At 54.2% G+C, this 24,383-nt stretch overlaps 1 protein-coding gene across 2 annotated transcripts; it reads right to left on the bottom strand.

Moving 5' to 3' along the window:
- Nucleotides 1–5,928: 5,928 nt before the first annotated feature.
- On the bottom strand, nucleotides 5,929–14,462 carry LGALS3BP (galectin 3 binding protein). 2 transcript variants are annotated; one of them, XM_030828289.1, is made up of 6 exons: nucleotides 14,385–14,462; nucleotides 11,758–11,835; nucleotides 10,585–10,776; nucleotides 9,360–9,491; nucleotides 7,645–7,897; nucleotides 5,929–7,380 (listed from the first exon to the last, which is right to left on the bottom strand). In XM_030828289.1, exons 2-6 carry the CDS (start codon nucleotides 11,807–11,809, stop codon nucleotides 6,252–6,254), a joined length of 1,758 nt encoding a protein of 585 aa, XP_030684149.1. In that variant the 5' UTR covers nucleotides 11,810–11,835; nucleotides 14,385–14,462; the 3' UTR covers nucleotides 5,929–6,251. The 2 variants fall into 2 exon arrangements, with proteins under 2 accessions (XP_030684149.1, XP_030684148.1); XM_030828288.1 differs by lacking the exons at nucleotides 11,758–11,835; nucleotides 14,385–14,462 and having other exon boundaries at nucleotides 10,585–10,981.
- Nucleotides 14,463–24,383: the final 9,921 nt, after the last annotated feature.

The following is a 24,383-nucleotide window of genomic DNA, read 5'->3' as shown; positions in this document are numbered from 1 at the left end:
CTTGACTGAAAACTGGAGTCACGGATGGCCTGTGAATTCCTCAGTGTGTTGTAGAGAAAAGAATCCAAGGCACCGAGGAGCCAGGAGCCCTGGAGTGTGTGCCATGTGCAGTCAATTGCTGGCCTCGACTCTGGACAGACCCAGGAAGCCCTCCTCCCCCAAAGCCTGCCCAGGGAAATGTGCAGGGAAGGAGGAACCAGTCTCCTAGAAAATTCCCTGCGGCTGCTCTGTGTAGGTCAGAGAGGCCCTCTGGAGATGCTGCGATTGAAATGCTTCCTGATGGCCATAAGGAGGAGGTGCACAGGACCAAAACAGGCAGGCAGCTTGCTACAGCTCACATGATCTGTAGCGTTAGAAAAGCTCAAGATCCGGGATGGGCGTGGTGGCTCACGCCTGTAATCCCAAACACTCTGGGAGGCTGAGGCGGGCAGATCACCTGAGGTCGGGAGTTCAAAACCAGCCTGGTCAACACGGTGAAACACCATCTCTACTAAAAATACAAAAAATTAGCCGGGCGTGGTGGTGCGTGCCGGTAGTCCCAGCTACTCGGGAAGCTGAGGCAGGAGAGTCGCTTGAATCCAGGAGGTGGAGGTTCCAGTGAGCCGAGACTGTACCACTGCACTCCAGCCTGGGAGACAGTGAGACTCTGTCACAAAAAAAAAAAAAAAAAGAAAGAAAGAAAGAAAGAAAGAAAGAAAAGCTCCAGATCTGGTGAACAGAGGCACCTTGCGCCATCATGATAGAGTCCTAGCATCTCGCCCATTTCCTGGATCACCCAGAGCCCCTTGGAAGGAAGGGTGGTCAAATCTCTTACAGAAAGGACCCTGTAATAAAATGACAAGGACTTACAGTACCAAGAATCTGCTTCCTGGCCTTCCCCAAAGAGGCTCTTGGCCATTAACCCGGTGACTGAGCTGGATCCAGGGCAGGGATTCGGCGGCTGTCCTGAGGACTTGGTGAGTAGCTTCTCGTGAGTTACGCCAGATGACGACGGCGCTGCCACTGTTTCAGATGTGGCTGATTGGGGTAAATGAGCACACCCTGCACGTGGATGCAGCAGTTGCTGACGGCAGCTCCCTCCCCCTCTCCCTATCTTGGTCTGTCTCACTCTCCTGCGTCCACACACACACATGCGTGCACACACACGTGTCCTGCCTCAGGAGTACACCTGCTGTCTTATTCTGTCTGCTTCCTGCCAACTCATCATGCTACAGTCGTCACACTGGACCAAAGTGAACCCCGGTGGGTGCCCTATGTGTGCGCCCCTTCGTCCCTTAGAAATGGCCCCAATCTTGGCTAGATCTCTGTGGACTTTTTGAGGGGACACATGCCTTACTTGGGGAGTGGCTCCTGCCTCTTTACTAGAGACCCAAGTCTGGTGTCAGAGCATGAGGCCACCGACTGCTGGTGCAGCTGCCTTGCCCGTGACCTTAAGATCCGCTAGGCCAGGATGTGGGGCTTGAGATGCAAGAAGCTATGCTGATGGGCGTGAGGGGCCTGCGGCAGGCCCGCTGGGAGGACCACCCAGGAGCATCCAGCGGTTTGGAGCTGAGCAGGGCCCTCTTTGGCAGGGAGATTCACTCCTTCCAGCACAACCAGCTTTGGCCCAAACATTCGAGCATGGGTCATGAGCTGCCCTCCATGAGCTGGAAGGACACAGGTGGATGTGGCCCTCAGGAACGTGGGCAGTCCCTGGAGACATGGGTGATTTGCATCTGTGCCAAGGCCACCCCACCCTCCACCCAGGGCACCTGGGGCCTCCCCTGGGGCCTGATGGGGCATTCCCTAATACCCGTGAGGGAGGTGGGAGAAACGCAAGCCTGTTTCAGATTGCACTGCAGGCTAATTCCAGGTGGGAGTGGCCTGTTGCCTGGCAGAAAGGGGACCTCGCTTTGGGCAGAACCCTGAGTGGCCAATCTCAGTTTCCGTGTAGATGGAGGGAAGCCGGCCTGGGCCATGTGACCTGTGGAAGCAGCTCAGGGTTTGATGAGAGACGCCAGGGCTGGAGGGAGGAGGATGGAAGAAGGAGTAGCCGTGGGCTTTGGGAAGAGGGCAGGGACCGGCGTCTTGGGATGGCCACAGAGATGAGGATGCTCCTGTCCCCTGAAAGGCCCCACTGCAGTCCCATGCTGGGGTGCCTAACCCGGGGTGTGGGGACAGGTGTCACAGAATGTCACTCTGCACCTCTACAGCCTCCAGGGCCTGCTCTGCTGAGAGGTGGCCTGTGGGGAGGGAGGCTTTGCACGGGCTCACCACTGCCGTGTCACCAAGGCTGATGGGAGCAGACCTGGTGCTCCTGGGCCCTCGCTCAGCACCTCAATGCCCATGGGGAGCTCCAGCTCCCTGAAGGCCATGGCTTTCAGCTGACCCCTTCCATCGGAGGAGGCAGCTGCTTGCTCCCCAGGAATCGACACTTATTCTAGATCTGAATGCCCCCATCCTATACGGCCCTCAGTGCCACCAGCCCTTCACTGACTCAACACGTTTCCCGCCCTGTTGGCCACCCACAGACATGCAGGTGACTCAGGAGCTGCAGTCAGGCCACGGGCTCATGGTCACGTGTCACCTACCACACATTCAAGGGCTCACGAAACGGGAAGGCTGGGATGAAACCTCAGCCTCAGGAGGTCAGTGAAGGGAAAAATGCAAGAGCCTGGCTTTGCGGACGTGCTGGGTGGCAGATGAGACAGCCTCGGAAGTCCCTGCCTCCAGATCCCCTAAATCATCCTTTCCTCCCTCCCTGTAGATAAGAAAATGCTGCCCTCCACCTGTGGACGCACCAGCTCAAGGAGCCCATCTGCAGTTCTCCTTGTTCAGAATGCACAGATGTGAGCCATGGGGCCCTGAGCAGGGCACCCATCACCTAGTGCAAAGGTTCTGCTTCTAGTCCCTGAAACCTGGGTTCTGGTTTGTTTGTTTGTTTTTGAGATGGAGTCTTGCTCTGTCACCAGGCTGGAGTGCAGTGGCGTGATCTCGGCTCACTGCAACCTCCACCTCCCGGGTCCAAGCAATTCTCCTGCCTCAGCCTCTTGACTAGCTGGGATTACAGGTGCGTGTCATCACGCCCAGCTAATTTTTGTATTGGGGGGTTTTCACCATGTTGGCCAGGATGGTCTCGATCTCTTGACCTTGTGATCTGTCCTCCTTGGCCTCCCAAAGTGCTGGGATTACAGGTGTGAGCCACCGCACCCAGCCGACATGGGGGTTTTACACCCAAGAGAGGAATGTTTCCACCACGAGACATCTCCACGTTCCTTCGAATAGGCAGTGAAGGTGGGGATTCGCCTCTGGGGCCACGGCGCCTGTGGGTGAACAGGTGAAGAAGGGAGGAGCGTTTTGGAGGCTGGGATGGTCGGTCCTGACTGTCCCGGGGGAACAGGGCTGCCGCTCAAAACTGCAAGCAGCATAGAAGAACTCAACTGACTTCTCAAACTCCTGCATCTCCCAGCTCCACAGGACTACAGCCTCCCTTGCAGGCAGGACCCACGGGGCTCAGAGTTCCCTGGAAGGAAGACTCCAGTTACCTTCCCTGACCCTGAGATGCCAGGGAGCACGGAGCGGGAGAGAAGAGAGCTGCTGGGTCTTGGGACTGACTTGAGAAATCAAGGCTGTGATTCTGGTCTTCGCCTTGTCTGCCACGCCTCTACCCTGACATCGCTTTTCCTTCTTCTTCCTGATCTCACTGTGGTTTGTCCCCAACAGTGGTCTTGGCGGTGGTCCATGGTGCAATGTGGCCCCTCGGTTGCTAAAATGTCAATAGGATCAAAATAAAGGTGGAGGAGATAGGCCAGGCAGAGTGGCTCATCCCTGCAATCCCAGAACTCTGGGAGGCTGAGGCGAGCAAATTGCTTGAGCCCAGGAGTTCGAGACCAGCCTGGGCAACATGGCAAAACCCCGACTCTACTAAAAATACAAAAAAAGAAAAAAAAAATTAGCCACGCCTGCTGGCGCACATCTATAGTCCCAAGTACTTTGTAGTCCCAGAGGCTGAGGCAGGAGAGTCACTTGAGCCCAGGAGGCAGAGTTTGCAGTGAGCCAAGATCGAGCCACTGCGCTCCAGCCTGGGTGACAGAGTAAGACCCTGTCTCAAAACAAACAAAAAACATATGGAGGAGGAGGGGATGTCCTGCCAGGATGGTGGACCTGGGCTGGACGCAGGATCTGGAGGTGGGGGGTCAGGGGAGCAGGGGCCTCCCTCCAGTACAGGGAGCAGCGGCCTTCGAAGGCAGGTTTTGTGAGCCTGCTTTTGTTCCTTGCAGCACCCGTGGGGAGAGGGTGGGTGGGGCGTCTGCCGCTGTCTTGGCTGTTCAGCACCTGAACGTCCCTCCCATTAGGGAAGCCCCTGTGCTGCCCCCTGTTCCAGAGGCCACACTCTTGTCCTCCCAGACCGTGGCACGGCGGCAGGTGCCAGCCTGAGCTCGGCCCAGCAGGTGCCTCCCTGGGGACTCTGTGCCTGCAACGGGCCACGGAGAAGCAGGGGCAGTTTTGAATTCCTGTTGGTGGTGAGCGACGTTCTGTGCCCAGAACCTGCTGTGGCATTGTCACAGATGTCCCGCCAGCATCCAGTGGGTCCCCCAGCCTCCCCTGAGACTCTGTGGTTCCCAGGATCTTCCAGCGCACCTCTCCCCACCTCACTCAGCCCAAGGGAGGTGTCTTTTTTTTTTGGAGACGGAGTCTCGCTCTGTCGTCCAGGCTGGAGTGCAGTGGCGCGACCTCGGCTCACTGCAAGCTCCGCCTCCCGGGTTCACGCCATTCTCCTGCCTCAGCCTCCTCGAGTAGCTGGGACTACAGGCGCCCGCCACCGCGCCCGGCTAATTTTTTATATTTTTAATAGAGACGGGGTTTCACCATGTTAGCCAGGATGGTCTTGATCTCCTGACCTCGTGATCCGCCCGTCTCGGCCTCCCAAAGTGCTGGGATTACAGGCGTGAGCCACCGCGCCCGGCCGGGAGGTGTCTTTTATTTGTAGTCAAGCACCTGTTGGTGGGTATTGATGCTGTTTCCAATTTTTCACTCTTACAAGGCTGACATGAGAATCTCTGTCCCCTGTCCCTGTGGACCAGGATTTCCAGAGCGAAGGTTCCTCACTCCTGCTGTTCGTTCTTCTTCCTCCCAGCTTCCACAGTCTGCTGTCTGCTGCTCTCCACGACCCAGCCTGGTCCTGTCTTCCAGAGACCCGATCGCCCCGCCGGAGGTGCAGCCCTGACCTTGCCGCCTCAGCACCCTCTCCTTCCCGTGGGATGTGAGCAGGAGGTAGTGCTCGCAAAAGCACACCCACCTATACGCCAGGCGCGGTGGCTCATGCCTGTAATCCCACACTTTGGGAGGCCGAGACGGGCGGATCACCTGAGGTCAAGAGTTCAAGACCAGCCTGGCCCACATGGTGAAACCCTGTCTCTACAAAAATACAAAAGTTAGCCAGGCATGATGGCGGGTGCCTGTAGTCCCAGCTACCCTCAGGAGGCTGAGGCGGGAGAAGCGCTTGAAACCGGGAGGTGGAGGTTGCAGTGAGCCAAGATCGCACCACTATGCTCTGGCCTGGGCGACAGAACAAGATTCTGTCTCAAAATAAATAAATAAAATTTAAAAATTGTTTTTAAATAAATAAATAAATAAAATTTAAAAAGCACACGCACCCAGATAAGGGGTGAGGGCGCCCGTCACAGCCAGACTTTCATGAGCACACACACGCCTATGCACATGCAATCACACACCCATGTGCACGCATGCGGTGGCACGCACCCTCCTGCTCGTGTCCCGCTGTGTCATTGCTCCGGGCTGGGAGGTGTGCTTCCTGTTCCCTGTCTTCCCTGCTAGCCCGTAGCTTCACAAGGACAGGGACTCTGCCTCATGACGTGACCCCCAGAGCCTGGCACACCTGATGTCTAAACTCGGTATGGACCCAACAATACTTTCTGTACAAACAAATGTAGGAACCACAATGTAATTTTAATGACCTCAGACCAGTGACAAGGGCAGACTGACCAGGGGCTGTGGGGGGACCCCAGAGCAACCTCGAGGGCGTCCTGGTGCTTACCACCTGGAAACTGGTGAGGCGGTGGGAGAACTCCTGGTGGACACTAGTGGAAGCCTTCCAGTAATTTCTTGAAGCTGAGAGCTCAGGGGAGTAGGGCGACACCTGGTGGCCGGTTTTTGAAGGTCGTTGCAGAGAGGAAGGAAGCCAAGGAGGGGAGCCTGCAGTGAGGGCGTCCTGGGGTTCTCCGGTTCTCACCACCCTTGGGCCAGGCCGTCTAGTCCACACCTGAAGAGTTGGTCAGGTAGAAGGGGCGGATGACCGTGCGGAAGCCACTGAAGTGCCCTGCCGGGCAGGGGAAGGAGGAGGTGCTCTTGGAGCTGTTGGTGTCCAGGGCACTGGGAATCGCAGCCTTCCAGCCCTCGAAATCGGTGACGTCTGCCACAAAGAGCCCTTTGCAGAGCATCAGGGCTTTGTTTTCGTAGGCGATGGTGTGATCTGAGCCGCCAGACTTGGTGAGGCCCAGGACAGGGAGCTCATCCGAGGAGCAGGAGAAGCCGTAGTTCCAGCAGCTCTGGATGGTGGGGAGGTAGACCAGGGACCAGGACACCCTCTTGTCCTGGAAGAGGAAGCTGGGGTGTTGTGGAGTCTGGAAGGACTGGTAGGGGTAGTATCTGTAGTCGGAGGGGGCTTGGAAGTAATCAGAAGAATATTTGACCAAAGGTCCCCGTCTGGACTGATAGACCAGTTGTGACTTCCGTGCACTCCAGGAACTGTCTGTCACAGAGGCACTCCAGGTGGGTGAGGTGTAAATCCGGGGCTTGTAGGCATCCTCGGTGAGGTTCAGGCCTTTGTACCGGGCCAGCAGCTGGAAGGGCACAGTGTGGAATTCCAGGGCCTGCAGAGTCTTCTTCTGGAACAGAGCCTCGTGGACCCAGTACAGGGACAGGTTGAACCGCAGCTCAAAGAGCTCCTCAGGGAGCATCATGGGGAAGCGGACCTTCTCCACCAAGCCCTCCACCTCCTCATGGGAGGCGCGCTCCCCCCAGCTCCAGGTGTCCACGGCCTTCAGTAGGGCCAGCTCGCTGGGCACTGCCACGTCGCTCCTGGGCAGCAGCAGTTCGAGCAGTTCTGTGGGGACGCTGGGCCAGGCCTCAGCCTGTGTCAAGGCCTCAAAGTTCCAGGCCAGGAACTGCAGGCAGAGCTTCTCCAGCAGGGCGTCCCCTGTGGCCACTGCATAGGCATACAGGTCCAGGGGCGTCTGGAATGAGGGGTCCTGGGGGAGGAGGATGGCAAAGAGGCTCGCGCAGTAGCCCTGCAGCTGCCTGGCCCCATAGGCAGAGGCCAGCTTGTGGAAGCACTTGACCGACGACAGGGCGATGTCAATCCTTCGGGAGTAGAAGTACCTGGGGAGAAAGAGGGAGAGCGGATGCCGGCCCCACAGGACAGCAGGGGAGCCCTGGGCCCGCCTGTCCAACACAGCCACCCAAGTGCGCACAACGTGGGAGTGAGCATGCGTGTGTGTGCAACTGCGTGAGTGCACGTGTGACTGTGCACATGTGCATGCATGAGTGTGTGCAGGTGTGTGTGTGTGGGGGGGGTGTGCTTTTGAAGAGGGGAGGAGGACAAAGGCCCTGGCGGCCCCAGAGCCTGAGGATGAGACGGCTCACCTGAGAAAGTCCCTGACCATGGGCACACACTCAGCGTCCACACTCATGGTGACATTGCTGCCCGGCTCCTTCCACAGGGCCTGGGCCTCCAGGTTGGCAGTCAGGATGACCGTGTGGCCACAGAAGCCCAGGGTGTCCTCGCCCTTCACACTCACGCTGATGGACAGGTCGCAGCCCCGCTGGCTGTCAAAGATCTGGCCAAGGGCCTCCGAGAGCTCACTGGAGAGGTCCAGGGTGTGGGTGCTCCTGGTTTCTAAGAAGGGGTGGGAGGGAAGTGGGCTGCGTTAGGAGCCGGGACGCTGCCACTCTCTGGGGTCAGCATCTTCATCTGAAAGTGGGGGATTCATGGCTGCCTCATCCACTCTGGAAGACTCCTGGGAAGATGAGGGACAAGAGACCGGAAGTGTCGGATCCCTGGGCCCTGAGGCCCCGCCCCTTCCAGCCCTGGGGAACAAGAGCAGCTGGGCCCTGGCCAAGCCTGTCCAGGACCCCGCTTTAGGCCTTCTGCTCTGTGCTGCTCCCCCGATTCAGGCAGCAGCTCCGCATGGAGACTTGGTGGTACTGACTCCAGAGCCCCCACTCCCCACCCTCCGTCACCAATCACCACTGACACCAAAACCACTGCCTGCTTAGATGGCCTGAAAAGTTAGGGTCCTGTGGCAACCCCATTTTAGAACTCCGGGGGTCCTCGAGCAGCCTCCTGTGGGGGACAAGGCCTGCAGAAGTCATGGGAGGCTCCCGGGTCGGGGGTCTGTGTGGTGCACCCTCTCCTCTTCTTTGAGCCCCTCTCAAAGCCTAACTCAAAATGAAATCCCATAGGTTTTTCTTTGCCACAAATATAGCAGTTTTGAAGTAACTGTGACCTTTCAACCAGGTGGGCTCGCCCTGGGCCTCCTAAAACCTGAGCCACCGCAGGACCCCCAGCTCCCTCCCACCTGCATGCCTTACCACAGCTCTCCTGCCCCGGGAGCTTTTGCCCTGCACCCACGGCCCCGCGTGCTCCCCCCGGCCTTCCCTGGCCCCCGACAGCCCCATGGCGTCTCCTGGGCCTCCCCTACTGTGAGTCCAGGTTCAGCTCCAGCCACTTGTCCATCCCATGTGGGCACAGGGGCTCCCTGAGATTCGACCCCTCCTGCCTCAGGGGCCTCCAGCTCCTGGCAAAGGGCAGTGGGCAGGAAGTGCCCAGGTTGTCACGTGCAAGCCCAGGAAGAGCCATCTCGGCACGAAAGAAAAACAAGAAACTCAGATCCAGGGGCTCCAACCCGCAGAGCAGCCTGGGTTCCCTCCAAACCGGGCCGGGCTGGGGGAAGCAGGCTGAGGCTGCGAGTAGCCGGGACTCCCTCCGCCAGGACGGGCTTGAGCCTGTCGCGTGCTGTCAAGTGTGTTTCCGAGCGGACGCTGGCATTTCGGGCAGGCTGGAGCCAGGTGTCGTGCTCACTGAAACCGTGGCTCACTGCCCCACACTCAGGTTCCGCATGGAGACTTGGTGGTTCTGAGTGTTTCTCCAGAAGGGGCTGGGGAGGAGTCTAGGACTGTGGGACTGGGAGCTGGTGGGCTCTTGGGACGTCTGGGCCTCTCCATGCAGAGTGGGCAGGCGGTAGTGGAAGGAACCTTTGTGTGCTTCATGGGTGTGGGGGGGTGGTGCTGGGAGGGGCAGGGGCCACGGGACCCCTGGGCACACTGGGGCCTCCGCAGGGAGGTGCGCCCCCGCTCACCGTTGGTGCAGACCACACCGGCGTCTCTCTCGTGCCTGCAGTTGCTCTTCAGCCAGCCCAGGGACTTGCAGTCGGCCAGCGAGGCCTCGGTTCCCACGCACTGGACCTCGTCCAGCATGATGGGGCCTGATCCTGTGGACACAGCAGACGGCAGGGCTGGGGGCGTGACGACTGCACCCAGAAGTCCCACAGCGCGACTCAGCCCTTTGTTCCCTGCCCTGGCCGTGCGGGTCCGTCTGCGTACAGGTCCTTCACCGGCGAACCACGGTGGATATTCCAGCATGGGCTGGATTTGTGATTGCAATGTCAGGCCATAAACTTAGCCTTCATGCTTATAAAGCTTACCGTCTGCTGCAGCGACATCACATTCATGTATAGTAATTGCGTGCCTATCCCTGCAACATCAGGTTCACATACTGTAATTGTGTGACCACCCCTGCAACAGCGGGTTCACATACTGTAATTGGGTGACTATCCCTGCAACATCAGGCTCACATACTGTAATTGTGTGACTATCCCTGCTGCTAAATAGTTTGTGGATTGTTTCTTTTTTTTTTTTTCCAGAATCGCAACTGCTGTGTCAGTGGAAATCTTCCTGCGTACAGACTTTTCTTTTGAGGGGAAATTGTTTCAAGAGGATAAACTCCCTGGAGTGGAGTTTCTGGGCCAAAGTGGACGAGCCCAGCCGAGCTCTTGAACCTGCCCAAGCACCCGCCATCATCACCGGCCAAGCGTGGGTGGAGCAGTCCCATTGGAACTTGATCCACAGGGCTTCAGCGCCATTGAAAGTGTTTGCTCCTAGGTGGGGTGTGGTAATCCCAGCACTTTGGGAGGCTGAGGCAGGCGGATCACTTGACAGCAGAGTTCAAGACCAGCCTGGCCAACATGGTGAAACCCCATCTCTACTAAAAAATACAAAAATCAGCCAGGCATGGTGGCAGGTACCTGTAATCCCAGCTACTCAGAAGGCTGAGGCAGGAGAATCACTTGAACTCAGGAGGCGGAGGTTGCAGTGAGCCAAGATCATGCCACTGCACTCCAGCCTGGGTGACAGAGCGAGACTCCATCTCAAAAAAAAAAAAAAGTGTTTGCTCTTGCTAAATTAATAGGAATCCAATTTGCATGTCTTTGAAACCCGACTGTCTCATCTTAGGGGATTTGCCCCTCCTGGGAGCTGGCTGTGCTGTGGGTCTCAGCCTTGGTGGAAGGGGACAGCAGGCCCTACCTTGCCCGAAGGCTGCTCTGCCCAGAGCCTGGGTGGCGTTCTCGAAGCCCAGGGCCCGGCAGACGACGCTGGCGTCAGTCAGGTCCCACAGGTTGTCACACACAGTGCCCCACTGGCCTCTGTAGAAGATCTCCACGCGACCCTGGTTGGTGGCGCCCCCATCGGCCAGCCGCATGTCACCATCGTTCACGCCTGCAGGCAGAGACCAGCGAGGGCGAGGCCGGGGCCTACAGCACCCACCGCCCACACCTCCAGGCCCCATATGCTGTCCTGGGTCTCCCCTGCTGAGCTTGTTTTTCAGGGCTTCAAGGCCCCCCGGCCTCTCCATGAGGGGCACCTCCATGAGGGAGGAATAGAAGATACATACAGCTACTCGCAACCCTGCAAGAAGGCTAAACTTGCCTTTCCTTGTTTTAGGGGTCTCAGCCCTTCACTCCATAGACAGAACAGGGGCAAAGAAGCCCTGGGTTCTCCAGCACTGGGAGTGGAGGTGGCAAGACCCCGAGGGAAGGATCGGAGGGGAACGGAGGCCCCATGCTGACCCCTCCTGAGGGTGTCTGCACTTTGGGGGTGCTGGCCTATGGGGGCAGCAGGCCTAGGGACCCCTGGGAGCGCAGGCAGAATGTTTCCAGGGCAGATAATGGGATTCCCACCCCACACATGTCCTTCTGGGACTCAGCCCATGAACACTCCAGCCCCTACTGGAGCTGACAGAGCCGGGCAGGAGCTGGGTGCCTGAATCCAGTCGGGGGCATATCTGGCTTCCGTGGGGCCCCCAGGATGAGCATGAGCCTCCAGGGGCTCCCAGTGTAAAGAATGTGAGGAAAAGCAGCCAGGAACCTCTGGAAGATTGACCTGCATCCAAGGCCATTGACCTCCCAACAGCCCCTGTGACTGCTGGTTTGATCAGCTCCTCTGGTTCCCTCTGGACAGAATGGAGGATTCCCTAGTGTCCTCTCCATAACCTGCATCTCACCTGAACCCAGGTGAGCCCCCTGGAACCTCCAAGTCACCATCATTTGGGATACCTGGTGCTTCAAGCAGGAGAGAAGACCCGGCCAACCGCTGGGCCCCGGGCCCCGGGCAGAACATCTCCTTGACGCTCTGCACAGCCCCAGGGCGCAGCAGCCTTCCATACTTCTGCTTTGGGCATTTCCCAGGGGCTCAGCTCACCTTGGGTCCCCGCGACCAGCAGCCACACCCAGAAGAGCCTCGAAGGGGCCATGGCCGTGCCTGGATGCCCAGATCCTGCTGCAGACAGAAGCGGCAGGGTGAGGCACGGGAGCCAGATGGCCCGAGGCCCGGGGACTGGCCTGCCCATTCACCCTTCAGCCCAACCTGAGCTGTGTGGCAGGCGAGGTCTCTCTCCTGCAGAGCCCACTATGGTCCCGGTAAATGTGACGGGTGCTGTGGATGCCCCCGCAAGGGCCCCTCACCTGGTCTGCAGTGTGGTCCTGGAAGGATAAGACTTGGCTAGATGAAGGGGTGGGCTGGGGGTACCCCCTGGCAGTAAGGACAGCAAGAATTGGTGACTAGAGGAAAGTGAGCTCATCTCAAAAATCCAGGCCCTGGGCAAGGCTGCTACACGGGCATGGGAGGGGAGGGTGGAGAGGGAGGAGGCCACGGGTGTGGGACCAGGTCGGGAGGCCGGGTGAGCCTGGTTAAGATCTGGGCCTTAAGCTTCAGGCAACAGACCCCTGCAGGGACTGTCCCAGAGGGTCTCAGCAGGCAGAGACGAGGCTGCCTGGAGAGTGGATGGGAGGGGACTCATCAGGAGAGGCCACAGAATCCGGGCCGGGGTGACAGAGATAAGTGGAGGGAGATATATCGGGGCTCCGTGGTGTTCCGATGAGGAAGATAAGTGAAAAGGGTCAGGGCTGCAGCCCAGGGCGGGCCAGGCTTGGGGAAGAACAGGGAGGAAACGCTGGTATCTCCAAGACACCGACACTCAGGCCGGGGCTGGGGAGGTTGGGGTCTCCAGCTTCTGGCCTGGTGTTCTTGCCTCCATGTAATTTCCATGCTTTTGTCTTCGTCCGCCTCCCTCCCCCACACCCTGCCAATGGAGAGACAGTTATGGTTTCTCTGGCTGGGTAAGAATCCTGTGACACCTGACACTGTCCCCTCAGTTCAGCAAGCCTGGGGCAGGCCTCTGGGTGGCACTGCTGTGGGCACCGGCTGGGAGTCTGGGCCTGATGGACGGCTGCAATGGCATCCCCAGAGCTTGTCGGAAGTGCAGTCATGGCTGGCCTCGCCCTAGCCCCTCTGCATGGGCGTCTGCATGAACAAGAGCCCTGAGAGCTGGTGAGCAGCTTTGCTCTGGGACTCGCGCTCGCTGGCACTGTGCAGCCACCCCCTGTCGGGGCTCCCCAGGCACCACTGGAGGCCTTACTGTGACCCTGAGAACCACCTTAGTTACACCTCACCTTACAAGTGAATAAGCTGACACCCAGAGAGATAAACGGGCTCCACGTCCACAGTCAGTGAGCCACAGGCAGGGGGTCTGCTTCGGGGAGCCCACCTCTCCTCCTGGCGTCAATGTCAGTAGATGGCTAAAGGGGCCAGGGTGTGACTGCCTGTCCTGTGTGCTGGGGACTGTGCTGGTTTTAGCACTGAAGTTTCCCTGTGTCCTGGGAAACCCCTCAGTCCCAGGCACGCTGGTATGGGTGGACACCCTCTCCACTTCTGCCCCCAGCCACTTCACTCTGCTGCAGCCACCGGGTTTGTCCATCCTGAGAGAGTAACTCAGGGCCTTGGAAAAATGGCCAAGTAGCCAGGCGCGATGGCTCACGCCTGTAATCCCAGAACTTTAGGAGGCTGGGACGGTGGATCACTTAAGGTCAGGAGCTCGAGACCAGCCTGGCCAACATGGTGAAACCCCAGCTCTACTAAAAATACAAAATAATAATAAGCTGGGCATGGTGGTGTGCACCTGTAGTCCCAGCTACTCAGGAGGCTGAGGCAACAGAATCACTTGAACACGGCAGGCAGAGGTTGTAGTGAGCCACTGCACTCCAGCCTGGGTGACAGAGCAAGACTCCATCTCAAAAAAAGAAAAAAAAAAAAAAGTGGGCAACGAAGCACCTGGCAGGGGGCATTGCTGCCCTTTGGGTGGCAGCGGCTATTTTTGCCTGATTCCTTCATATGGGGAGTTGAGACCTGGCTGCCTGTGTTGGCCCCTTCATGCAAATCAGAAAAAAAGGTGCTCTTCCTTGGAGTGGGTGCAGGTCTAGGCCAAATGCACAGGCCTGAGAGAGGGCCAAGCTGAATTCTAACCCACTTGCCCTTTGGCTGGTATCCTTGTGCAGTGAGCAATCTGCCCAACCGTACACAGAGGCCCTGTGGGCCTGGGAGCAGCAGTGATTGTTGCTGGGCTCAGGAGCCCTGGATCCCCAGCTCCAGGCCTATGTGCAAACAGGGAGGCATGACCCCCACTTGCCTGTGTAGAGAGAGGGGTGCCCTGGCCAGGCGCAGTGGCTCACACCTGTAATCCCCACACTTTGGGAGGCCAAGGCGGGTGGATCACCAGAGGTCAGGAGTTTGAGATCAGCCTGGCCAGCATGGCGAAATCCTGTCTCTACTAAAAATACAAAAAATAACTGGGAGTGGTGGCACGCGCCTGTAATCCCAGCTACTTGGGAGGCTGAGGCAGGAGAATCGTTTGAATCCAGGAGGCGGAGGCTGCAGTGAGCGGACATCGCATCACTGTACTCCAGCCTGGGTGACAGAGTGAGACCCTGTCTCAAAAGAGAGAGAGAGAGAGAGAGAGAGAGAGAGAGAGAAAGCTAGAGGCAGGAGCTGACCTGGCTGGGGCAGCTGTGATGGCTGTGGGGAGCCTCCTCGCTTCCAGGCACAGGAGCCCTCTGCAGACTGGTCCTTCGACCCAGAAACCTCTCCCAGTGTGGAGCGTGGTCAGGCTGATCCCAGGAAATGCTTCAGAAAAGAGTCTACTTTCGATTTCCAGAAACCACCTGACATAGTCGTCTTCCGGGATTGGCTGCTGCTGATACTCCCCAGGGCCCCTCTCTTTTGTCTCAGCTCTGCCCATGGGTATCAGTGCTGGGCTGGCAGAGGCCCAAGGCGGGAGTCTGGCTGGAGCAAGGCCTGCAAGAGGACTAACAGCCACACTCAGCTGGAAATGCCACCAGGCTGGTCAGGGGCTGGCGTTTAGGGGACGGCAGGGGAAGAAGCAGAGGCTCTGGGCCCAGACAGTCTGCACCTGGTGGTGTGACTGTGGACTCTGACAGAGCACTCCGAGTCTTTTCCTGGGTCTAGCACGTTGCTGGCTGGGTGAACACCACACAGGTGGCTGCTCATGTGCAAATCCACTCTCTCTGTGCTCTTGGCATGCTGACCACACAGAGGGCCTGCACCCCACAAGGTTGCATGGCACTGTCCCCTGTCCTCAGGGGAGGGAGGCACCGAGAACCAGGTATGCAGCTGGCCGGTGGAGGAGCTGGACCCCGCTCCAGCACCTGACCCCAGACCCTGTGCTCGCCACTGCTGGACCTGTGGCCACTCTCCTACTGTCTCCCCCTCAGCGGGGCGGGGGACAGAGCCTCTCTGGGTGACATAATGGCTCTGCCCAGCTCATACCCATTCCCTTTCCTCCCACCGAAAGCCAGCACCTCAACTGTCCCTTGGGGAGCACCCCTCCCACTCCTGGCTGTGTGGTTCCCAGAGGGACCCCAGCTCTTGGCCTTCAACCACCCAAGGCCTGGCTGTCTGGGCCCTGCGGGCCCCCGGGCCACACTGCTGGTTTCAGGGTGGGGCTGTGAGCCCAGCCAGCCAGTAAGAGCCGGCTTCTGACTGAGAGGATGTGGGTCCAGGCTGCTGGGGCCGGTGGGGCAGAGCAGAGGGAAGCAGGCATCCTCTGGCCTGAGCTCCTGGGTCCAGCTGGCATAATCCGTGGTCAAGGCTGGGCTTCACCGCTTAGTGAGGCAATCAGCAGCCTCTCTTGTTTCTGTCACTTGCACCCCATGGTTCTGGATGAGCCTTGAGATGTGCCCAGGCCTCTGACCAGCGGTTCTCAGCCTGGGCTGGACGGAAGAATCATCAGGGAGTTTTACAAACTCCTAATGCCCAGACCCAGGAAGTCACCATCTCTGGGAGTGGGGGACAGGTGGGGGCATTTAAAAGCCCCCAGGCAGTCCCACTGGGTGGAAAGCCCTGGTTCCCTGGCAGCTTGGAGTCCGAGCCAGCCAGCCCAGAGGTCAGACATTCAATGACTATTTCCCTCAAGGTGTGAGGTTTTAGGCAGCTGCACGGTTTGCCTAATCCCCTCCAGAGGAACTGTGAAGATCCAGGGGCAGATGGATCTTCTGGAAATAGAACTGGCATAGCAGGCTGTGGGGGGTTTAAAAAATCTCATCTAGATTAAGGGCCTCAGAACACAGAAACCCCAGCATCATCTCTTCTCAGCAGCGCTAATGACTTCTGCCCAAGTGGCCAGGGAAGGACAGGAGTGCAGAGGACAGGAGGGCATCTCTGGGAAGTGCTGGGAAAGGTTTTAAAACTCAGGTGCCGAATCTTTAGCCCCAGAGCCCGGGAAAGTCCTGAGCCATGCAGGCAGGTAAAATAGAAGACCCAGAGGCCTCCTCGTGGAATCAGAGCACCCATATCTGCTCCCCTGGGGCTCATAAGGCCTTTCCAGTGTGCAATGACCATGGGGTGGTGGGAAGCGCTGGCAGGGGACAGGCAGGGGAAGGGGCAGCGGCTCAGTTCTGAGAAGACAGCTGGGTGAAAGCCTCAGATTCGTGTGGACAGAACTGCTGTCATCAGGAACCCTCCCAAGACATGGTAGGGAAAGTGCTGGGCATTTCAGAGATGAGAATGGTTAACTGGCCTGTAAGATCATCTTTTGTGCCTCTACTCCAAACCTCTCCACAAATAGAGGAACGCTCCCTATAATAGCTAATATGAATTTTGCATTATTGTAAACCTTGCCACAAATGAACGCATTTAACACTTCCAGCCATGATGGGAAGCAGCTGCTCTTATATTCCCTGTTACAGATGAGAAAACAGGCTCAACGCAACGTAATCAGCTAAAGTAGGGGAAGAACTGGGGTTTCAAACCCATCCTCTTCTTCTTTTTAAAAATTGGCTTTGTTGGCATATAATTTACGTGCAGAGTTTTGGCAAATGTGTAGCAATGATATCATGACAACAATCATTACCTAGGGCGTTTTAATCACCCCTAAGAATTATCTTATGCCTCTCTGCAGCCACCCCTCCCCCTAGCCCCTTCCCAGCAACCACCTCTCAGCTTCTGCCACTGCTGGTTGCCTTTCCTAGAATTCCCTCTATTTTGTCTTCCCTCCATGGCCCAGGCTGGAGTGCAAGTGGCACGATCTCGGCTCACTGTAATCTCCGCCTCTCAGGTTCAAGCGATTCTCCTGCCTCAGCCTCCTGAGTAGCTGTGATTACAGGTGCGCCCACCACCACGCCCAGCTAATTTTTATATTTTTAGTAGAGAAGGGGTTTCTCCACACTGGCCAGGCTGGCCTCGAACTCCTGAACTCAGGTGATCCACCTGCCTCTGCCTCCCAAAGTACTGGGATTACGGGCGTGAGGCACCACTCCTGGACCCTAGAATTCCCTCTAAATGGAATCATACAGTATTTAATATTTTGCATGTGGCTTCTTTTACTTACCACAATGCTTCTGAGATCCATCCATGCTATCTCAACAATCAGTAACTGGCTCCTGGTTTTGCTGGGTGGCAGCCCACGGTATGGACAGAACACCACTGTTAATACATGTTTGCACTGATGGACATTTGGGTCATTCCATCTTCCACTATTATGCATAAAGCTGCTGGAAACATTTGGATACAAGTCTTTGTGTGAACATAAGTATTTATTTTGTGTAAATACCTAGGATCAGGATTACTGGGTAGTATGGTAGATATATGTTTACATTTTTAAGAAACTACCCAGCACTTCGGGAGGCCGAGGTGGGTAGATCACGAGGTCAGGAGTTCAAGACCAGCCTTGTCAAGATGGTGAAACCCCATCTCTACAAAAAAATACAAAAATTAGCCAAACGTGGGGGTAGGCGCCTGTAATCCCAGCTATTTGGGAGGCTGAGGCAGGAGAATCGCTTGAACCCAGGAGGCAGAGGTTGCAGTGAGCCGAGATCATGCCACTGTACTCCAGCCTGGGTGACAGAGCGCGATGCCATCTCAAAAAAAAAAAAAAAAAAAAAAAAAAAGGAAAGAAAAGAAACTGTTTTCCAAAGTTGCTGAAACATTTTGCACTCTTGCTAGTAATTTCTTTTTTTTTTTTTTTTTTTTTTTTTTTGAGACGGAGTCTTGCTCTTTCGCCCAGGCTGGAGTGCAGTGGCGCAATCTCGGCTCACTGCAAGCTCCGCCTCCCGGGTTCACGCCATTCCCCTGCCTCAGCCTCTCCGAGTAGCTGGGACTACAGGCGCCTGCCACCACGCCCAGCTAATTTTTTGTATTTTTTAGTAGAGACGGGGTTTCACCGTGGTCTCGATCTCCTGACCTTGTGATCCGCCCGCCTCGGCCTCCCAAAGTGCTGGGATTACAAGCGTGAGCCACCGCGCCCGGCCTCTTGCTAGTAATTTCTTCATGTTCCAGCGGCTTTAAATCATCACCAATACTTGGTACTGTCAGTCTTTAAATTTCATCCATTCTGGTGGGCATGTAGTGAAGTTTCATTGTGGTTATAATGACGAATGATAGGCCAGGTGCTGTGGCTCACGCCTGTAATCCCAGCACTTTGGGAGGCCGAGGTGGGCGGATCACCTGAGGTCAGGAGTCTGAGACCAGCCTGATCAACATGGAGAAACCCCATCTCTACTAAAAAATACAAAAAAATCAGCCGGGCGTGGTGGCTCATGCCTGTAATCCCACCTACTTGGGAGGCTAAGGCAGGAGAATCGCTAGAACCTGGGAGGTAGAGGTTGCAGTGAGCCGAGATCGTGCCATTGCACTCCAGCCTGGGCAACAAGAGTGAAACTCTGTCTCAAAAAAAAAGATAAAATAAAATAAAAATAACGACGAATGATGTTGAGCATCTTTATGCTTCTCTGTCATTCACACATCCTCTTTGGCAAAGAATCTGTTCAAATCTTAGGCACATTTGAAAACTGGCTTGTTTGTTGTGTAAGTTCTTTATATATATTCTGTTCCTGTAACAGATATACGATTTGCACTTTTTTTAATGAAAAGCTTGCTTTTCATTATTATTATTATTATTTTTGAGACAGAGTCTCGTTCCATCACCCAGGCTGGAGTGCAGTGGTGTGATCTCGGCTCACTGCAAGCTCCGCCTCCCAGGTTCACGCCATTCTCCTGCCTCAGCCTCCCGAGTAGCTGGGACTACAGGCGCCCACCACCACGCCCGGCTAATTTTTTGTATTTTTTTAAGTAGAGACGGGGCTTCACCACATTGGCCAGGATGGTCTCGATCTCCTGACCTCGTGATCCACCCGCCTTGGCCTCCCAAAGTGTTTTGATTACAGGCGTGAGCCACTGTGCCCCAGTGAGCAGAGGGTGACTGAATAGAACGGGAGGCAGGATGACCCTCATCAGTCCCAGCTTGACTTTCCCCTTTAGCTGGTGATTTTGGGGCCCAAGATATTTTCCTTTCACAACTCTGTTCTCTATGGGAACAAATGACTTCAACTTCAAGGCAGGAGAATGGTGTGAACCTGGCAGGCAGAGGTTGCAGTGAGCCAAGATTGCGCCACTGCACTCCAGCCTGGGTGACAGAGAGAGACTCTGTCAGAAAAAAAAAAAAGAATGCTACCGTTTGTCTCTCATCTACCTGTGACCTGAAAGCCCCCTCCCCACTTGTTGTCCTGCCTTTCCAGACTGAACCAATGTTCATTTTACATGTGTTGATTGATGTCTTATATTTCCCTAAAATGTATAAAACCAAGCTGTGCCCTGACCACCTTGGGCACACACTGTCAGGCCCTCCTGAGGCTGTGTCAGGGGCGCCCACGTCCTCAACCTTGGCAAAATAAACTCTAAATTATCTGAGCCCGGCTGGGCGGGGTGGCTCATGCCTGTAATCCCAGCACTTTGGGAGGCCGAGGAGGGCAGATCACTTGAGGTCAGGAGTTCAAGACCCACCTGGCCAACATGGTAAAACCCCATCTCTACCAAAAATATAAAAAATCAGCTGGGTGTGGTGGTGCACACCTGTAATCCCAGCTACTCAGAAGGCTGAGGCAGGAGAATCACTTAAACCTGGGAGGCGGAGGTTGCAGTGAGACAAGATCACGCCACTGCACTCCAGCCTGGCGACAGAGAGAGATTCTGTCCCAAATAAATAAATTAATTAAATAAAGTAAATTAACTGAGGCCTGTCTCAAATTTTCGGGGTTCACAGGGTTGTCCCAGCACCATGGTGGGAAGACAATCTTTTGGATTTCAGGTGAATTACTCTGGCTCTTTTGTCAAAAGTCAATGGGCCACAGCCATAAGGGTCTATTTCTGGACCCTCTTCTGTCTCACTCGTCGGTGTCTGTTTTTCTTATGGCAACACTACACTGTTTTGATTACTTACAGCATTATATTAAGTCTTGAAGCCAGATCGTATAAGTTCTTCAACTTTGCTTTTCTTTTTCAAAATCAAGTCTGTAGACCCATGAAGATGTATACTGTTTTATTCTTTTGAGTCTTTGATTTCTTTCATCACTGTTTTGGAGTTTCAGGATGTGGATGTCACACATCTTTTGTTAGACTTATATCTAACTATTTCCTGATTTTTGGTGCTACTGCAATTGACAATGTTTAAAAATTTTTCAATTTCTAGTTGTTCACTGCAGTTATAATAAAGTTAAATTTTGTATGTGGAATTAATATATTAATATGTTAAATATTAATGTATTAAATTTAACATATTAATATATATTAAATATTAATATGTTAAATTTAGTATGTGTAGTTTTGTGGTTTTTTTGAGGCAGAGTCTTGCTCTCTTACACAGGCTGGAGTGTAGTGGTACAAATACTGCTAACTGCAATCCCAGCCTCCTGGGCTCAAGTGATCCTCCCACTTCAGCCTCCCATGTAGCTGGGACCACAGGCATGTGCGACCACATCCAGCTAATCTTTACATTTTTTTTGTAGAGACAGGGTCTTGCTATGTTGCTGAACTCCTGGGCTCAAGCGATTCTCCTGCCTCAGCCTCCCAAAGTGCTGGGATTACAGGCATGAGCCACCGTGCCTAGCCTCGTGGTTGTTTTTTGAAGATTTCTTAGGCTTGTCTAGCTAGTCAAGCTTGTCACTGGCGAATAAAGACAGTTCTAGTCCTTCTTTTCAAATCTGAACAACTTCCTTTTTTTTTCTTTTGCACCAATAGGATGAGGAATAAAAGTGATGAGAGCAATGTCAGTTTCCCGGGTTTGGTAAATGTACTGTATGTAGGTAATCAGTATATTGGAGGGAGCCACATGAATGCTACACAGAAACACGACCGCTGGCCCCGCTTATCTGCGGTTTCGCTTACCACAGTTTCAGTTACCCGCGGTCAACTGAGGACTGAAAATATTAAGTGGAAGATTCCAGAAATAATTCATAAGTTTTAAATTGCACACTGTTCCTAGTGGGATGAAATATTGTGTCATCCTGCTCCTTCCCTTCTTCATCACAAGGGCGAGTACAGTACAGTAAGATATTTAGAGAGAGGCCACATGCACATAACTCTTATTTCAGACTATTGTTCTAATTGTTCTATTTACTATGTTACCGTTAATCTCTTACTGTGCCTAATTTATGAATTAAGCTTTATTGCAGGTATGAATGTAGAACAGTAAATGCCACATTATCTATGGTTTCAGGCATCCACTGCGGGTCTTGGAATGTATCCCCCACAGATAAGGGGGATGTAAACCAAAAAGCATCTGAGACTGTTCTCAACCAATTAATTGTGCCAAGGTCAAGGATAAGGCTAGGGAGGCAAAACAAAACACGGAATCACTGAAACAGTCTGTGGTCTGTGCCTTTCTCCAAAGGTGACTTTGAGGGCTTCCATATTTAAAAGGGAAAAGCAGGCTGGAGGGGGAAGTGGGAGGGTCCGGTCCTAGTGCTGCCTCCACGGGTTGCAAGAGAAGAGGAGCAGGCAGGGGAACAGCCAATCGTGTATTTATCTGGTGCTTAGTAAATTGGCACTTCAAATAAGATAAGGTGAGCACAGTAGCTACCTGCCGAGGTCTTTCACCTTTCCTCTGTCGCTATCTGCATAGGAACAAGAGGAAAGGCAGCTGCTTGCATGACTCAGCTCTCAGCTTCATGCTTTTTCCTATTGGAAGAGTGAATTGTGGTTTTTATTTTCCTTTCACAGGACCTACTGTATTTTTGTAACTTCTATGTGGTTCAAAATTTTATTTCAAAGGAAAAAATGGTGGGGAAAGAAGTGGTGAAAGCAGACACTCTTGCCTTGTTCCTTAGGGGGAAGGCATTCAGTGTCTGACTGTGAAGTAGGAGCTTAGCTGTGGATTTCTCACCGGAGCCCTTCATCGGGTTAAGGATGTTCCCTAAGGGGTTTTTTGGCTTTTTGTTTGGAATTGGATTGGGTGAATGGGTGTTAGATTCTGTCAAATGCTTTTTCTGTATCTTTTGAGACTATCATGCTTTTTCCCTTTTAGTCATTTTTTTTTTTTTGAGATGGAGTCTCGCTCTGTTGCCCAGGCTGGAGAGCAATGGCGTGATGTCGGTTCACTGCAACCTCCGCCTCTCGGGTTCAAGTGATTCTCCTGCCTCAGCCCCCCAAGTTGCTAGGACTATAGGCGCGCCCCACCACGCCCAGCTAATTTTTTGTGTTTTTAGTAGAGACAGGGTTTCACCACGTTGGCCAGGCTGGTCTCGAACTCCTGACTTTACATGATCTGCCCACCTCAGCCTCCCAAAGTGCTGGAATTACAGGTGTGAGTCACCACACCCTGCCCCTTTTTAGTCTTCATATGAATTTCACTGATTGATTTCGGAATACTGAACTAACCCTGTATTCCTAGACTAAACCACACCTATCGTGAAGTATTCCTGTCAGAGGCGTTTGAACCAGAGCCACTCCATCTTGAACCGGGTCTGGGTAAAATACGGCTGAGACCTGCTGGGCTGCATTCCCAGGAGGTTAAGGCATTCTTAGTCACTGGAGACAGAAGGTTGGCACAAGATACAGGTCATACTTTGCTGATAAAACAGGCTAGGCTGTGGCTCACACCTGTAATCCCAGCACTTTGGGAGGCTGAGGCGGGCGAATCGCGAAGTCAGGAGTTCGAGACCAGCCTGGCCAACATGGTGAAACCCCATCTCTACTAAAAATATAAAAATTAGCTGGGCGTTGTGGTGCACGACTGTAATCCCTGCTACTCGGGAGGCTGAGGCAGGAGAATCGCTTGAACTTGGGAGGCGGAGGATGCAGTGAGCTGAGATTGTGCCACTGCACTCCAGCCTGGGCAACAGAATGAGACTCCATCTCAAAAACAACAACAACAACAACAACAACAAAACAGGCTGCAGTAAAGAAGCCGGCTAAAACCCACCAAAACCAAGCGGCGATGAGAGTGACCTCTGGCTGTCCTCACTGCTATGCTCCTGCAAGCACCATGACAAATGCCATGGCAACATGAAGAAGTTACCCTCTATGGTCTAAAAACGGGAGGCATGAATAATCCACCCCTTGTTTAGCATATCCTCAAGAAATAACCATAAAAAGGGACAGTCAGCAGCCCTGGAGCTGCTCTGCCTTTAGATTTGCTATTCTTTATTCCTTTACTTTTTTTTTTTTTTTTTTGAGATGGAGTCTCGCTCCATTGCGCAGGCTGGAGTGCAGTGGCGCGATCTCGGCTTGCTGCAACCTCTGACTCCCAGGTTCAAGCGATTCTCCTGCCTCAGCCTAAGTAGCTGGGATTACAGGCATGCACCGCCATGCCCAGCTAATTTTTATATTTTTAGTAGAGATGGGGTTTCACCATGTGGTCAGGCTGGTCTCCAACTCCTGATCTCGTGATTTGCCTGCCTCAGCCTCCCAAAGTGTTGGGATTACAGGCGTGAGTCACCGCACCTGGCCTACTTTCTTAATAAACTTGCTGTCACTTTACTCTATGGACTTGCCCAGAATTATTTCTTGTGTGAGATCCAAGAACGCTCTCTTGGTGACCTGAATTGGACCCCTTTCTGGTAAAATTCTAATTTTTGATTATTGCTGAATTTGGCTTGCTAATCTGTGCTAAGGATTTTATTTTTATTTTTATTTATTTTTTTGAGACGGAGTCTCGCTCTGTCACCCAGGCTGGAGTGCAGTGGTGTGATCTCGGCTCACTGCAAGCTCAGCCTCCTGGGTTCATGCCATTCTCCTGCCTCAGCCTCCCGAGTAGCTGGGACTACAGGTGCCCGCCACCGTGCCCGGCTAATTTTTTTGTATTTTTTAGTAGAGACGGGGTTTCACTGTGTTAGCCAGGATGGTCTCAATCTCCTGACCTCGTGATCTACCCGCCTTGGCCTCCCAAAGTGCTGGGATTACAGGCGTGAGCCACTGCGCCCGCCAGGATTTTTACATCTATGTTCATGAGGGATACTGGTCTGTATTTTTTTTTTTTGTAACGTATTTGTCTGGTTTTGGTATCAGTGTAGTGGTGCCCTCATAAAATGAGTTGGAAAAGTGTTCCCAACTCCCAGAATCATGGAAGATTTTGTGTTGCTTTGGTATTATTTCTCCCTTACATGTTTGGTACAATTCACCAGTGAAGCCACTGGGCCAGGGGTTTTCACAGTGTGACGGTATTTTATTTTTGCTTTAACTCTTTTAACAGCATGAAGGGATAA

This window comes from Nomascus leucogenys, chromosome 14 (assembly GCF_006542625.1).
Source record: "Nomascus leucogenys isolate Asia chromosome 14, Asia_NLE_v1, whole genome shotgun sequence".
Taxonomy (NCBI): Eukaryota; Metazoa; Chordata; class Mammalia; order Primates; family Hylobatidae; genus Nomascus; species Nomascus leucogenys.
This window is presented reverse-complemented; position numbering and strand designations above follow the sequence as displayed.

What these genes read in the sequence shown, in the direction of transcription:
- LGALS3BP (XM_030828288.1), bottom strand. Translation starts at nt 10,927, where the DNA reads ATGGAGGTGCCCCTCATGGAGAGGCCGGGGGGCCTTGAAGCCCTGAAA. An exon ending in CAGAGCAGCCTTCGGGCAAG is followed by an intron (nt 9,492 to 10,584) that starts GTAGGGCCTGCT and finishes CTGTGTCCACAG; the next exon opens with GATCAGGCCCCATCATGCTG. An exon ending in ATGGTCAGGGACTTTCTCAG is followed by an intron (nt 7,381 to 7,644) that starts GTGAGCCGTCTC and finishes CTTTCTCCCCAG; the next exon opens with GTACTTCTACTCCCGAAGGA.